Source organism: Hyperolius riggenbachi, chromosome 9, assembly GCF_040937935.1.
Source record: "Hyperolius riggenbachi isolate aHypRig1 chromosome 9, aHypRig1.pri, whole genome shotgun sequence".
In the NCBI taxonomy this organism is placed as follows: domain Eukaryota; kingdom Metazoa; phylum Chordata; class Amphibia; order Anura; family Hyperoliidae; genus Hyperolius; species Hyperolius riggenbachi.
This window is the reverse complement of record NC_090654.1, coordinates 257379004-257395993: the sequence shown is the minus strand read 5'-3', so window position 1 is coordinate 257395993 and position 16990 is coordinate 257379004. Positions and strand designations below refer to the sequence as shown.

General features: G+C 48.7%; 1 protein-coding gene across 1 annotated transcript in view; it reads right to left on the bottom strand.

Annotated features, from left to right (window-relative positions):
- Positions 1 to 244: 244 nt before the first annotated feature.
- Positions 245 to 16990, bottom strand: part of EXOC5 (exocyst complex component 5) — a 59774-nt gene continuing 43028 nt past the window's right edge. The window contains exons 14-18 of the mRNA XM_068254374.1: positions 14341 to 14461; positions 14161 to 14247; positions 8873 to 8981; positions 5816 to 6031; positions 245 to 648 (exon numbers count right to left, since the gene is read on the bottom strand). Of these exons, the coding sequence (XP_068110475.1) occupies positions 460 to 648; positions 5816 to 6031; positions 8873 to 8981; positions 14161 to 14247; positions 14341 to 14461 (722 nt within the window). The 3' untranslated portion in view covers positions 245 to 459. The remainder of the gene's footprint in view (positions 649 to 5815; positions 6032 to 8872; positions 8982 to 14160; positions 14248 to 14340; positions 14462 to 16990) is intronic.

Genomic DNA, 16990 nt, shown 5'->3' with positions numbered 1-16990 from the left:
TGAGATCATTTACACTCAGCAGATAGGGAAACTTAAATCCACCCCTCAAATCACTTACTGTAGTCCAAAACCCAAAGTAATCCAACATGGCGTCACGGCACATGAAAATGAACCTTGCTACTTACAGAAAAGCAGAGCTGCCTTCGTAAAGGCACACTTGCTAAGCACACAGGCAGGTAGTGTGTCCCACGGCAATGATAGTACTCTCAGTAAAAACGTAAATGAAAAGAGGAGTGTCGACTGATAAAGTTTAACCCAGTTTGTATCTCCTTGGGAAGGAAAAAAAAAAAAGTAACCAAGCTCCCTTTTGCTGAAAAGGCAGGAACGGCAGCAGATTAAAGATGGCCGCACTATCGTTCGAAAGCCAGTGAGCTGCAGAACCTAAAGCAAGCTCTCGGGAGGAAGCAGTGGCTCCTGTGCTAGTCTCTAGCCTTGAATACAATCTCTGGAGATAGTTCTTCAGCTGAAGTGCCGAGCGAGGCGCGAGGATCTGTAGTCCGCCCGTAGCTGCACGAAGGAGTGGAGGGTGTTCTTGTCCAGGCTGGCCAGCTGCTCCCCAGAACACATCTGCTTCAGGTTGTCCGGCGCCACTACCAAAAGGTTGCAGAGGGAGTGCAGAGTATCGAAAAGCTGCAGCACGAGAGGGATCTGCAAAGTGAAGCAAGGCCAATGTTAACAAGGCAAACCCAGATTATGGAGCAGCTAATTTTTATGGGAATCCAAAGAAATAACCTCAAAAGTTGTTTAGGTCAATGTTTCTCAACATTGTATTGGTATGTACCCCTTTTAAAACCCTCTACTCACCAAGTACCCCCTAGCATAGTAAACATTATCACAATTAGCCCTTGCCAAATATATTTTTAATCGTAGTACATGATAATTGGTACTAAACAATTTCCAAGCATTTACTATTGCTTTTAATTAGTTAAAATACTAATTTGATGTTTAAATAAGATTTATTTCCTAAAACTCTAAATTTGTTATTTTTGGTTAAGTATATGAAGCCTGAGTACCCCCCTGGAACCATCAGAAGTACCCCCTGAGGTACGCGCACGACACGCTGAGAACCTAGGGTTAAACTTTAGGTGATACAATTAATGAATAATTGTATAAGATTTAATTGCAAGCTTTTGAAACTATAGCTGGTTCCAGTTCCACGTTTTTTACCCCTTAGGCTGGTTTCACAGTGGGACGTTACAGGCGCACGTTAGAGCAGCCTGTAACGCAGCCCACCGCACAGTAATGAAAAATCAATGGGGCTGTTCACAGTGCCCACGTTGCGTTACATAGTAACGCTGCGTCACAAGACAACGTACTGCATGCAGTACTTTAGACGCGGCTGAGCCGCGTTAGACTGCTTGCACATGCTCAGTAATGTTGTGGATGAGCGGAGAGCGGCCAGGCACATGGCTAATTAATATGCAAAGCACGTTGTGACGTGCAGGGTTTACTTCCTTGAGCGGCCACTCTGTGCGGCGATTGGCCGGCGGGACCACGTGATGCCGCATGCGCACAAGAGTGCGCATCACGGCATCACTGACGCCAGAGTGAGCTGCACAACGCAGCTCACTCTGACGTCCAGATCTAGCACCACCAGGCGTTGCGTTAGTGGGACGTTATGCGACCTTAACGCCCCCTCTAACGCAACGTCCTGGTGTGAAATTAGCCTTAAGGTTCCTGACACTTTTGCGGTGTCATTTTGATATAGCGGTAACTTTTTAATTACTTATACCATCTTAATGATATACATCTTGTTTTTTTACAGCACAATCTAGGCTTACTTTTGGTAATATTTTTTCCCAAAACTATTTTATAGGGAAAAAAATAGGCGTAAATGTAGAAAATACCCATTTTTTTAATGTTTCAACCTTCCTAGTTTTCACATGACAAGTCCCACAGTTATAAAGCAAGTAACCATGAATTCCTTACTCTAAGCGTCACATGCTAATCATGTGACGCTTAGTGTAATGGAGCGCACACGCAGCCCAGGGGAGGCAGAGGAATCGGCGTGCTTCTGAGCCGATCGTTATGCGCCGGCCAGAAGTGAAGAGGGGATGACATACTGCACGCACAGGGCGCAGTATGTCCAGGTGGGGGGGGGGTCAAGAGAGTCGCCGAGCACCGCGAGGTATATTAGAAGAGCGGAGGCAGACGGAGGGGGGCAGGAGGAGCTGAAGGTATTTACTTGGACTCCCCCACACACTGCCGCAAACTTAGTTTCAGTTGTGGTATCCTTTAAGATAGGGAAGCCTCAGGATCCTATTGAGGCTTCCCTTGCTATTACTTAGTCCCCCGTTGCTGAGCGCGGCCCCCTGGAAGAATAGCGACAACGCATTGTTGCCAATCACATCGGGGGCGGCCAGTGCCGCTTCCTAGATTAAGTGCGCGCAAATAGCTGACTGAGCCCACCTACGCATGCGCAGCCGTGTGCTCCGTGCTACTGAGCATGCGCAGACAGGCTCAGTCAGCCATTGCGTGCACTTAAAGAAAACCTGTACTGAAAAAAAGTTCCCCTGAGGGGGTACTCACCTCAGTAGGGGGAAGCCTCTGGACCTTATTGAGGCTTCCCCCGTCCTCCTGTGTCCCACGGCGGTCTCGCTGCAGCCCCCGGAACGCACAGGCGACAAATCCGACAGCCTGTGCAATATTTACCTTTTCTGGCTCCAGCAGGGGCGCTGTTGCGGCTCTTCTGACGGAGATAGGCAAAAATAGCCGATCTCCGTCGGGTCCGCTCTACTGCGCAGGCGCAAGTCTCCTGTGCTATTTTCGCCTCTCTCCGTGGGAAGATCGGATACTGCGGCTACGCTGGAGCCCGAGAGGTAAATATTTATATCGCCGCCGCTCGGGGAGGATTTTCGCCGCCGTTGTGGGACACAGGAGGATGGGGGAAGCCTCGATCGGATCCGGAGGCTTCCCCCACCCGAGGTGAGCACCACCCAGGGGAGTTTTTTTTCATTACAGATTTTCTTTAAACCAGAAAGAGGAGCTGCACAGCCCCGATGTGAGAGAGCAGTGGGCCTTATCTACGAGCTCAGCAACAGTGGGCTGGTTACAACTGAGGGAAGCCTCATTGGGACCCTGAGGCTTCCCTCTCTAAATAATAAGTAGCAATTTTGAACCCAAGCTTTGGCTCGGGTACACTTTAAAGTGAACCAGAGACGAAGCACCCTCATATGTATTTTACCATATATATCAGTGGGAACATTTGAGAATACACCTACCCTGCTTTCTGTTCCATTCTTCACTGCTCAGCCTGCTTCTAATCAGCCCTGATAAAATCCCCGACTGAGCATTCAGTCTGGCATTACTCATGAATAATTATAGCTGAGTCTGTCTTCTCTGGGGTCTTTTCAAGCCCAAGCCTGCCCCCTTGTGGCTCTGCTCAGGAATCATTATAGCCGAGTCATTATAGCAGAGCCAGAAGGGGACAGGCTTGGGCTTCAAAAGACATCAGAGAAGACAGCCTCAGCTATAATGATTCCTGAGCAAAGCCAGACTGAATTCTGAGTCGGGGATTTTATCAGGGCTGATTAGAAGCAGGCTGAGCAGTGAAGAGTGAAACAGAAAGCAGGGTAGGCGTTTTCTCTAATGTTCCCACTGATATATATGGTAAAATTCATGAGGGTGCTTCGTCTCTGGTTCACTTTAAGTTTCCTTTTCAGGCATGATACAGAACTGGATCAGAACCTTCTGTATCATGCCAAAAGAAGAAACAAAGTTTTGAAAGCTAGCAGAGAAATCTATTACAGTTAGTGATTAAAGGAATACTGTAGGGGGGGGGGGGTCGGGGAAAATGAGTTGAACTTACCCGGAGCTTCTGACGGTCCCCCGCAGACATCCTGTGCCCGTGCAGCCACTCACCGATGCTCCGGCCCCGCCTCCGGTTCACTTCTGGAATTTCAGACTTTAAAGTCTGAAAACCACTGTGCCTTCGTTGCCATGTCCTCGCTCCTGCTGATGTCACCAGGAGTGTACTGCGCATTCCCAGTACGGTGTGTGCCTGCATAGTACGCTCCTGGTGACATCAGGGGAAGCGAGGACACGGCAACGCAGGCGCAGTGGTTTTTTAGACTTTAAAGTCTGAAATTCCAGAAGTGAACCGGAGGCGGGGCCGGAGCATCGGTGAGTGGCTGCACGGGCACAGGATGTCTGCGGGGGACCATTAGAAGCCCCGGGTAACTTCAACTCATTTTCCCCCGACCCCCCCTACAGTATCCCTTTAAAGCTATCACCTAAACAACTTTTGTTATGTCTTCGGATTCCATCCATGGCTAACACTGGACAACATGCAAACAACTCATTTTTATGGAAGAGGTTAGACAATTAGGAAATCATTAGGTAAAAAAAACACAACAGTATTTCAAGTTCACGCCCAGCGTTTTACCAGCATTGGCTCCCTTATCTTCAGATATATGGGAAAACATCTCCACCTCATCAAGTTTACAGTCCTGCTCTGATCAAAATATCCACAGTAAAACTAAAGTAGTATTTCCCAACTTGATTTCAGTGAATTTTTAGTTTTTTGTAAATAAAGTTACAGGAATTTTCCATCTTTACTGCCTGTAACTGAAGCCAAACCTGATGTCATTTCCTCCCTTACTTTTTTTCCCCTCCTGCCTGAAATGGTGTATGCATCGCATAGATTGTATTTCGGTAGCTTCTGCTTAGGGGTGAGGTGTAGTTCTTTTCTCAGCCTCGTGTCACACTGAACTACTCTTAGCCAATCAGTGAGAAGCAGGAATGTGGGAGGAGAGATAACAAGCTTACCTCTTCCCCGACAATGTACCAGAATAGAGCCAGGCGGACTCAGATAAGATTCATTACAGCAGACATACTTATGATTATATTACAATGCTTGCAATGCAAGGTCAGGATGTAGACTACATAAGAAACACAGAGCAGTGGGTAAATGGAATTTGATTTCATGGTCCACAATCCCGCTTTAAAGAGAAACTCCAACCAAGAATTGAACTTTATCCCAATCAGTAGCTGATACCCCCTTTTACATGAGAAATATATTGATTTTCACAAACAGACCATCAGGGGGCGCTGTATGACTGATTTTGTGCTGAAACCCCTCCCACAAGAAGCTCTGGGACTGCGGTACTTTTGGCAGTTTGTTACAATGTAACAAGGCTCACAGACAGGAATTAGCTGTTTACAGCTGTCTCTAACAGCCAAAACAGCTAGGAGCAGCTACATAACCTGCCCACAGTAACAATGTCACCATGTAATAAATGTCAGAATTTAAATCGGGGAGAGGAAAGATTTTACAATGAGCAAACCCTGACTAAATCATCTATACATAATTATTATAAAAATGAAGCACTTTTTTTATTACATTATTTTCACTGGAGTTCCTCTTTAAGTCACGTAAACCCCTTAGATTTTACTCAGGAGCAATCTTTTCGGATGGAAATGGTCAGTGAACCGACAAGATGGACTTGCTGCCAAAATACTGTACATAGTGTTAATAATCTGGAATTGTTGACGCAGAGAACACATGGAGCTAAAGATCCCATGAGAGTGCTTTTTAGAGGTCTGAGAGGTTATAGGAGGGTGCCAAAAAATGTAAAGACTTTAAATGTCTATAAAACTGTTACTATAAATAATCAAGGAATGAAACATCAGCCTAATCATTCTAAGCCTGGGAAGAAAGCATACTAAATAACTACCACTGTATTTCCCCTTTAAGAAGCCCCGCTGTGTACCGATACCCCAGCCAATCTTGCGCACAGCATATGCTCCGCTCTGACATCATACGAGCGTCTGTGCCTAGACAGTACCAGCTTACAGGAGGGACACTAAAGCAAACCTTGAATTCCTTGGCGCACTTCCTGTATTCAGCGACATCACAGATGGCCAGCATGCCTCCCATAGAGCTGTAGGAGAACTGCTGCAGATGGTCGTAGATAAGGCGATGGAAGCGGACGCCCAGCTCCATCAGCACCGAGTCCACATTCTTCCCATCCATCGAGTTACGGATCTTCTCCACTTGCTTCCGAAGGTAGATGCAAACTTTGGCACAAGCCTGTTTACACATAAAGATTTTTTTCAGTGGTGCAAGAGAAAAAACACCCCACACAGCGTGTAAATAAATATATATATATATATATATAAATATATATTTATTACATGCATACACACATATGTAGTCCCCGATTCACGAACGAGATAGGGACTGTAGGCTCGTTCTTAACTTGAATCCGTCCTTAAGTCGAAACGCTGTGCCTTCTCTGTCCCGTGCTTCCAGTGTCCCCCCTCTGTGTCATCTCTGCCCCCGTGTCTCCTTGTGCCTCCCATGCCCCCCATCCTAATGCAGAATATGCGCAGCAGAAGCGATTACAAGTCTCACCTATTTTATGGCGGCTCCGGGCCAATCAGCGGACTCCCCTCTCCCTTCACCATTCCTCCCAGCGGCTTCCCTAGCGTCGCGTAATGACGCAATCAGAAGGAGCTGCGGGGTCTCCTTTTGATTGTGTCATTATGCAACGCTAGGGAAGCCGCTGGGAAGAGCATTTAGGGGAGAGAGGACGCTGCTGATTGGCCCGGAGCCGCCATGGAATAGGTGAGACTTTTAGTCGCTTCTGCTGTGCATACTCTGCATTAGGATGGGGGGCACAAGTACTCGTCACCGGGCTGCGTGAAGTCATCGCGGCGGGTTGGTGGGCGTTCGTATCGGCGGGTCGTTCGCAAGTCAGGCGTTCGTAACCCGGGTACACACACACACACACACACACACACACACATATACACACACACACATATACACACACATACATACATACATACATACATACATACATACATACATACATACAGGGTGGGCCATTTCTCTGCATCAATAATTTACATTTACCCGTAGAAATGAAACAAATCTGATTGGCTGTTTGTGGCTCCGCCCCTTTTCTGAATTTGAACCCTGGGGAGATATGCAGTGAGCTAGGGGCTGGGGAGATATGCAGTGAGCTAGGGGCTGGGGAGATATGCAGTGAGCTAAGGACCAAAGAGATATGCAGTGAGCTAAGGGCCAAAGAGATATGCAGTGAGCTAGGGGCCAAAGAGATATGCAGTGAGCTAGGGGCCAAAGAGATATGCAGCGAGCTAGAGACCGGAGAGATATGCAGCGAGCTAGAGACCGGAGAGATATGCAGCGAGCTAGAGACCGGAGAGATATGTAGCGAGCTAGAGACCGGAGAGATATGTCGTGAGCTAGGGGCCAGGGTAATCTGTAGCCGGGGCGATACATAGTGAGCTAGGGGCTGGGGAGCGAGCTAGGGGCCGGGGAGATATGCAGCGAGCTAGGGGCCGGGGAGATAGGTAGCGAGCTAGGGGCCGGGGAGATAGGCAGCGAGCTAGGGGCCGGGGAGATAGGTAGCGAGCTAGGGGCCGGGGAGATAGGTAGCGAGCTAGGGGCCGGGGAGATAGGTAGCGAGCTAGGGGCCGGGGAGATAGGTAGCGAGCTAGGGGCCGGGGAGATAGGTAGCGAGCTAGGGGCCGGGGAGATAGGTAGCGAGCTAGGGGCCGGGGAGATAGGTAGCGAGCTAGGGGCCGGGGAGATAGGTAGCGAGCTAGGGGCCGGGGAGATAGGTAGCGAGCTAGGGGCCGGGGAGATAGGTAGCGAGCTAGGGGCCGGGGAGATAGGTAGCGAGCTAGGGGCCGGGGAGATAGGTAGCGAGCTAGGGGCCGGGGAGATAGGTAGCGAGCTAGGGGCCGGGGAGATAGGTAGCGAGCTAGGGGCCGGGGAGATAGGTAGCGAGCTAGGGGCCGGGGAGATAGGTAGCGAGCTAGGGGCCGGGGAGATAGGTAGCGAGCTAGGGGCCGGGGAGATAGGTAGCGAGCTAGGGGCCGGGGAGATAGGTAGCGAGCTAGGGGCCGGGGAGATAGGTAGCGAGCTAGGGGCCGGGGAGATAGGTAGCGAGCTAGGGGCCGGGGAGATAGGTAGCGAGCTAGGGGCCGGGGAGATAGGTAGCGAGCTAGGGGCCGGGGAGATAGGTAGCGAGCTAGGGGCCGGGGAGATAGGTAGCGAGCTAGGGGCCGGGGAGATAGGTAGCGAGCTAGGGGCCGGGGAGATAGGTAGCGAGCTAGGGGCCGGGGAGATAGGTAGCGAGCTAGGGGCCGGGGAGATAGGTAGCGAGCTAGGGGCCGGGGAGATAGGTAGCGAGCTAGGGGCCGGGGAGATAGGTAGCGAGCTAGGGGCCGGGGAGATAGGTAGCGAGCTAGGGGCCGGGGAGATAGGTAGCGAGCTAGGGGCCGGGGAGATAGGTAGCGAGCTAGGGGCCGGGGAGATAGGTAGCGAGCTAGGGGCCGGGGAGATAGGTAGCGAGCTAGGGGCCGGGGAGATAGGTAGCGAGCTAGGGGCCGGGGAGATAGGTAGCGAGCTAGGGGCCGGGGAGATAGGTAGCGAGCTAGGGGCCGGGGAGATAGGTAGCGAGCTAGGGGCCGGGGAGATAGGTAGCGAGCTAGGGGCCGGGGAGATAGGTAGCGAGCTAGGGGCCGGGGAGATACTTAGCGAGCTAGGGGCCGGGGAGATACTTAGCGAGCTAGGGGCCGGGGAGATACTTAGCGAGCTAGGGGCCGGGGAGATACTTAGCGAGCTAGGGGCCGGGGAGATACTTAGCGAGCTAGGGGCCGGGGAGATATGTAAAGCTATACTAACATCAGTATAACAAGTATAATGAATTGTTGACCAGGAAAACATATTAAAACCTGACCAAACTCAAACTGAATAAGGTAAACTATGGAGTCAGCCATGTGGACTAGAGCAGCCTGTACTTTATATAGGACAGGATGCGCCCAAATGCGAGATGGACCCTGACCCCTTACCCTGGACTCTCTCGCTATATCAGCGGTGACCGCTGCAGCAACTTACAGTAGTGTATTGAATTAAGACATTATTTTCATCCTCTGGCTTGAAGTCCGTCTTTTTCTGCTCGGCCGCCAAGACTTGCTTCATCTGACCAACCATGCAATTTAGTGTCCTGTAAGCAAACCGAGAATATGTATAAGGAGATGTTCCATAGGGAGGAATTTATTTTTCCTTACTTATGATATTTTGTAACTTCGGAACTCGATGTACACAAAGATTCTGGATGTAAGCCTGGCTTCAGGGGCAGAGAGATAATATGCATATCTAGGTGTGATGCATTGTGGGAAACCACAGATGTTCACTGAATTACTAAAAATACCTTCCGTTTTAACAAGGCAAATTACACTGAGCAATGCTTTTTAGTAGAAGCAGTGGCGTACCTAGGGCTTTTGGCACCCGGTGCTGGGTATTAAAAGACCCCCCAAAGCCCCCCCCCCCAAAAAAAATGGGCGTGGCCACAACCTGCGGCGTGAAAATGGGCGTGGTCATGACCAGATGAGGACGGAGCTAACTGTAACTTAAGGTATTAGCTAGTATAGTTGCCCCCCGAATAGCTAGTATAGTTGCCCCCAGTATAGCTAGTATAGTTGCCCCCAGTATAGCTAGTATAGTTGCCCCCAGTAAAGCTAGAATAGTTGCCCCCAGTAAAGCTAGAATAGTTGCCCCCAGAATAGCTAGTATAGTTGCCCCCACTGCCCAGTATAGTTGCCCCAGTAGTATAGTTGCCCCCCGTATAAGCTAGTTTAGTTGCCCCCAGTATAGCTAGTTTAGTTGCCCCCAGTATAGCTAGTTTAGTTGCCCCCAGTATAGCTAGTTTAGTTGCCCCCAGTATAGCTAGTTTAGTTGCCCCCAGTATAGCTAGTTTAGTTGCCCCCAGTATAGCTAGTTTAGTTGCCCCCAGTATAGCTAGTTTAGTTGCCCCTAGTATAGCTAGTATAGTTGCCCCCAGTATAGCTAGTTTAGTTGCCCCCAGTATAGCTAGTATAGTTGCCCCGAGTATAGCTAGTATAGTTGCCCCCAGTATAGATGCCCCCAGTATAGTTGCCCCAGTAAAGCTAGTATAGTTGCCCCCAGTATAGCTAGTATAGTTGCCCCCAGTATAGCTAGTATAGTTGCCCCCAGCATAGCTAGTATAGTTGCCCCAGTAGTATAGTTGCCCCCGGTATGGGGGAAGCTTGGAAGGTAGGAACGCTACTGAGTAGAAGGGCTTTTTGGCCACTTTTAGTCCCCTATGATTTCCCAGTGGTTCTGGGTCACCATAAGCTGGTTGTACTGGTCCAAGCCCTATCCCGCAGAGCCATATCAATCTCTGCAATGCATGAATAAGGAGTGATGCATTGTGGGAAAATGCAGCTGCTCACTTAAAGCTAAAATATCGCAAATCTATATATATAATAGACTAAGTGCCTCAACCTTCAAACAAGAAGAAGAAGTACTTTGCATGAGAAAATTTATGCGTGCTCAAACACAAAGTTTAAGGCCTCTTTTCCACGGACTGTTGAGCTGTGTGCTCAGCAAGCAGTTACCAGGCAGCAGTGAGCAGATACCAGGCAGCAACAAGCAGTTACCAGGCAGCAGTGAGCAGATACCAGGCAGCAACAAGCAGTTACCAGGCAGCAGTGAGCAGATACCAGGCAGCAACAAGCAGTTACCAGGCAGCAACGAGCAGTTACCAGGCAGCAGTGAGCAGTTACCAGGCAGCAGCGAGCAGTTACCAGGCAGCAGCGAGCAGTTACCAGGCAGCAGCGAGCAGTTACCAGGCAGCAGCGAGCAGTTACCAGGCAGCAGCGAGCAGTTGTGAGAGTTTGAGAGGCATTTCACTGCCTATTCACAGTCCATGGAAAAGAGGCCTTACCCTAGCAAGTCTGACATTGCAAATCTGGCCTAATTGGCTATTCATGAGGCAATGCTCATGCAAATGCATGCACAAACCAATACCACAAAGCAGTCACCCTGCTACATTAGCACTATCCGGCTTAGTGCACACCAGAGCGGTTCGGCAGCGTTTTGCGATCCACTTGCGGCTGCGGATACGCTTGGGTAATGTATTTCAATGGGCTGGTGCACACCAGAGCGGGAGGCGTTTTGCTGAAACGCATACTCCCGAGGTGAGGCATTTTTTGGATTGCGGAGGCGTTTCTGCCTCCAATGTAAAGTATAGGAAAAACGCAAACCGCTCTGAAAAACGGCAGTTCAGAGCGGTTTTGCAGGCGTTTTTGTTACAGAAGCTGTTCAGTAACAGCTTTACTGTAACAATATATGAAATCTACTACACCAAAAACGCTTTACAAAACCGCAAAATGCTAGGTGAAATGCTACAGAAAAATAAGAAAAAGCGTTTCAAAATCTGCTAGCATTTTGCGGGTCTGCTAGCAGTTTTTGGTGTGCTCCAGGCCTCCAGGAGCGCCACGGGAAGGATTCCCAATGCCCCCTTTTTGTACAACTGGGGGGACCGCAGGGTCCCAGGCTCTCTCACTGCCTGGAAACCACAGCGGCACCCCGGAGGGGAAGGCTGGGTGGCGTGGATGACCCCCCCCCCCCCCCAAGTGTGGCCAGCGCCGGGGAGAGCCGTCTGCACCCACCTCCCAATATTAAAAACAGGCACTTACCTTAACGTCCATTGCGTTCTGCTACTTGCGCATTAATTTGGGGGCACCACATGAGAAAGGAGAGAAGCATGGGTCACCCCGAGCTTTAGAGCTCAGGGCTGGCTCACATACAGCACTCCAGAGGGGGGGGGGGGGGGGGAGGACAGGCGCACTCACTCCAGGGTTCACACCACCGGAGCAAGCCATCCACCACCTGCCTCCAAAGGATAAAAACTGCACAAAATGCTTTCCATGACAAAATTTATGCGCATGTAGCAGAACCCAATGGACGTTAAGGTAAGTGGCTGTTTTTAATATTAGGAGGTGGGTGCGGACGGCTCTCCCCAGCGCTGGCCACGCTTGGGGGGGCGGCTGCGCCACCCAGCCTCCCACTCCGGGGTGCCGCTGTGGTTCCCAGGCAGCGAGAGAGCACTTTGCAGTATTGGTTTTTTGACCCTGCATAGTTTGGCATGCGAAAGCAAATGCATATTTGCATGAGCATTGCCTCATGAATAGCCAGCCAATTAGGCCGTATTTGCAAAGCCAGACTTGCTAGGGTTAAACTTGGTGTTTGAGCGCGCATACATTTTCTCACGGAAAGCCTACTTCTTCTTGCTTCAAGGTTGAGGCACGTACTCTATTAGATAGATAGATGCGGCGTATGCTACGACGCGGGTTGGCTAGTACTCTTTATTTTTAGAAGGCAAAATTACACTGAAAATAAGTATTGTGATACAGGTACCTGCTAGCGGGAAGATGCAGGCCGTACTCTGCACCTGCGCAGTGCCGCCGGGCTCATACACGAAGGGGAGCAGGCCACATGCAATCTTCCGCTATAATGTCTAAGGGATGAAACCCACTAGAGAGATTTTTTGAGCAATTAGGGAGCGATTCAAAACGCTAGCGATTTCCCTAAACGCTCAGCTAATGTTAATGGATGGGCCAAATTCCACTGGAGCGATTGCGATTACCAAAATCGCAAACGCAGGACATACAGCATTTTTAAGCATTAGCGTTTAGCGTTACTGCAATGTAAAGTATATAAACGCTGGCATAATCGCTCATGGATCGCTATACAGATAAATTTTGCTAGCATTTTTAAATCACTGCACACTGTAAAAAAAATTTAAATTAATTGAAAGGACCAATCAGAATTAAAACCGCTAGTCGTTAATCATTACACAATCGTTGGCAAAATGCTTACACTTTTTAAAAATCGCCAGAAAACGCTCATGAAATTGCTTACAACACGCCCATTAAAAACGCTAGCGATTGCGATTTGTAGTGGGTTCCAGGCCTCAGACTGTTTAGAGGTAGAGGCCTGCACAGGTCTACTTTTTAAGACCCGCAGCCGACCCACTTTCTGGGCATTCCGATATCCACACCTGACCCGAGCACAACCCGACCTGCATCCAACTATTTGGCTGCCTAATGCAGAGTGGGCGGCAGGGAATCATTATAGTTACCTGTCCGGGCGGCTGGATCAGCTTCTCTTCTCCTCCAACCGCAGTGGCAATGCACCCCTGACTTCTGATCACATGATGTGGCATGTGATCCTAACCTAGAGGACAGTGTCAGCTTTTCAACACCATTAGTGAGCTCCTGCTGCGCTTGATTTACCCACACCAAACAAAACAGGGTACCTGAACCTGACCGGCATTTTGGCTGACCCGTGGGTACCAGACTTGATGCAGACCTTTATTTAGAGGGTGCTAATGCAGTGCAGGAGGGGCACAGGGAGACCAGGGAAGCCTCTGACCAATCGAGAGGCTTTCTCCTTTTTTTCTGACTAAAGGTGTACTTTAGACAGGATTAATTTGTATATTTATACTTACCTGGGGTTTCTTCTTCTGCGCATACGCAGCTCAGTCACCGCAAAACAGCTAGCATGTGGTGATGGATTTTAGCCGGTCTTGTGCCTGATTCAATAAAGTTTATATGATCCTACCGACTTCGTGCGGAAATTCACTTTCTACAGATCTGGATTAGGAGTTTGAGCAGCCCGGTTTTCCTGCACTGTCGGTGGACGGAGGTTTGTGAGCGGATTTAAACCCTTTCATTCACATTGAGGCCTTCACATACAGCTACAAAAAGAGGTGGCAGAGTGGCAGTGTAGCTATGAGGGAAGTCCATAGAGCCTCTGGCTGGGGAACACTTTGGCCTCGATTCATAAAAGTGCTGTCGGTAAGGTAAAGTTGAGCGGGGAAACACCGCTGTCGGTATTTCCGCCTTTAGGGTGGTAATTCATAAAAATGTAGCTAGATGTGACAGGCGTGCGGAGATATTCCGCTGTAGGCAGGCGTTAGGCTGTCCTACGCATGCGGAAACAGGAGAAGCAGGCGGAATCCCTCCGTGCGGTGTTCTCTCTGCAGCTGCTTGAGAGGTCTGTCCCATTCACTGCAATGTATTCCGCACGCTTCTCGCCACATCAGAGGTAGCGGTAATACCCGTCCGCATACGGCTACCTCTAATCTTTATGAATTGACTACTTGTTACTTTTGCTATGATAATCACCGCGCAAGGCGGCGATTTATCACTCTGCTCGCGAATGTCGGCTTTTCATGCGGAAAAAGCCTTTATGAATCCAGATTTTGCTGTGTGGTCGGTAAAGTGAGCCGTTTTCAGCATTTCCGAATGCGGGAATGCTTTATGAATCGAGGCCTATGTGAAGCCTTTTACTTTGTGCCCCCCCCCAACTCTCACCTGTCAATCCCTGTGTCCAGCTTCACCTCCATCTGCTCGATGATCTCCTTCTTCTTCTGCAGACATTCTGTAAGTTTTGGGGAGGAGCTGTAAACACAGACAGGGGAGATTTATACATTTACTGTCTTGTTAGAACCACTCCCTTCTGGGCATTTAAAAGCAATGGGCATAGAACCTCACCTAATTAAAGGCATGAGATGATCATTAAACTGCTTGTCAAACAAATGGAATATGGTGTTGGCCTGATTCACCACATCAAAGAAATAAAGGTTGGCATTCTTCGAGTCGGGAGACGGGATTGCTGGAAAACACAAACTGCCACTGAACTGCATGGATACAGAGCATAGTCATGTTATACAAAACTATAATGCTTTAAAGAGCATCTCCGGCCAAATAAAGGTTTGACTGGCGATACATATATGTAGTCTATGCACTGTGTAGAGTTAGATAAACATATAAAGTTTACATCTGGTACATCATATTGGATAGAACAGACTCACATTTATATCTGTAGAAGCACTTCCTTCATTTTCATGCTGAAGCCTTCCGAAACGACACCTTTAGCATTGTGTCCTCCCCTCCAGCCTGGTGCCCCCCCTGCCCCTCCCTCCCCTGCTCTCTGCCTGCCTTGATCAAATTATATCTCTTTGCACAGAGAGCAGAGACAGCAGAAATGCTGCAGCCTGTCTTATGTCTGTTTGCTAGAATTCTTATCCCAGATGTCTGCCTGCCTGGATCACATCTCTTTTCACAGTGGTGTGGGCTGGGAGAAGGACATGGGGGTGGAGTTATGACATCAATCCCCCAGCATCCTTTGCACCTATGGTTTGGAAAGAAAAACAAAAATCACCCGGGCCCAAGTTCACACTGGGGGCTGAGGACTTCAAGACCATATGTAGAATATGCCCCTGGGGGCAAGAAAATCCCACCTTATTATGTGTGATTTTATATATCTTGGCAACTTATTAGTTTTAAAGGACACCCAAGAGAAAGTTAACTAATGTGATAAAAAATGCATCTATACTATTTCTTCTAGAGATGACTTTTTTTTAGATATCCCACAGATTTATTTTATATTTAACCTCTTGACGACCAGCTAACGCCGATTGGCGTAAACTGGTCGTCTGCGGGTTACCATGGAAACGGCTGCTCGATCGAGCGGCCTTTCCATGTCAGTTCACGGAGGGTGTCTCCGTGAACAGCCGGAGAGCCGCCGATCGCGGCTCGCCGGCAAAATGTAAACAGGCGGGGAAGAAATCCCCGCTGTTTACATCAGCGCCGTAAGGCAGATCGGCGATCCCCGGCCTCTGATTGGCCGGGGATCGCCGGCATATGATAGGCTGAAGCCTATCCTTCAATTCAATGCAATGCTGTTTAATCGTTTCTGCTCAGTGACAGATTCATTCAAGTATGCCAGAGCTCAAATCTATGAACTATTATTTTCTGCTCTCTATAGCCATTTTCTGCTAGGAAAGTGTTTCATGGCTGTATTTCCTGATCAGTGAGGGTTATGCTGTAGTCTGACCCAGTCCTGACAGAACTGTCACGTGCATACCTGATTTTTAAACCTTTCAGGCAGAGAAAGAAAAAAAAGCAACACAGCATAGTTATTAGTGTGCTTGGCAAGCTCTGCATATACACATGTCTATCTCATGTCACATGTCACCTCTGGTATCCTTTAAAACAAACTGTAATTTATAATTTAGGTTCCCTTTAAAGTGGGCTTGAACTCTTGCACAGGACACAAGGAAAACACAGAGAAATGCCTGTCTAATTCCCCCTCATCTTGAAGTAATCACAAATGTAATTCTCAGCAGACATAGCTAATATGTAAATACAGGATGTTAACCCTTTGTCTATGTCCATGAAACCAGGAAGTCAACTCACTGCAGATTTATTATAGGAGTTCTGTAAGCGGTTAACAAAGAAATGTTTTCTTTAAAGGTTATTAAGCTGTTGCTTATTTTTTAGAACAGAAAGGAAGTTCTGAGTTCAGGTTTGCTTTAAAGGGTTAATGTATTTACAAATGCAAATACAGTCATCCTTGAACTACCCTTGGAGTTCCCCTTAATCTGACCATCTGCTACTGGGTACAGCACTAAACCGGTAAAGGAAAGTTAAGGTGGGCATTCATCACTCCATATATGGCAAGATCGACCATCAGACAGATCCCTCTCGTATCGAATCTGATCAGACCTATTGGTTGCCCACACACTGCACACAGACTTCCAATAGATTTCAGCAAGGAACACTTACGGTATACCCTCGGGGGGTCGGGAACACTGGTCAGGGGTCAGTCGTCACGATATCAAATGCCGTTACCGCCGCACACTTAATCGAGCTCTTGCAATTGAGAATTTTCCACCATTCTCGTTTGACCGATTTCAGATGGAAATCGATCAAAAGATCAATTGATGTGACCATTTCCCTCCCTATGCAGAAAGTTAAGGTGGCCATACACTGGTCGATTTGCCATCATATCGACCAACAGATAGATCCCTCTCTGATCGAATCTGATCAGAGAGGGATCGTATGGCTGCCTTTACTGCAAACGTCACGCTCATGCGCAGAAAGTGCCCGGCAACAGGCGTGCGATCAAAGACGCGCACCAATGGCCCAGCGCAGCCGTACTACTACGGGTCATAGCGACTCGGAAGTAGTAGTGACCCACAGAGATTCACGGGCGAACTGTTCGCCAGCATCTCTATATATATATATCAGTGGGAACATTAGAGAAAACACCTACCCTGCTCTCTGTTTTATCTTTCACTGCTCAGCCTACTTCTTATCAGCCCTGATAAAATCCCTGACTGAGCATTCGGTCTGGCTT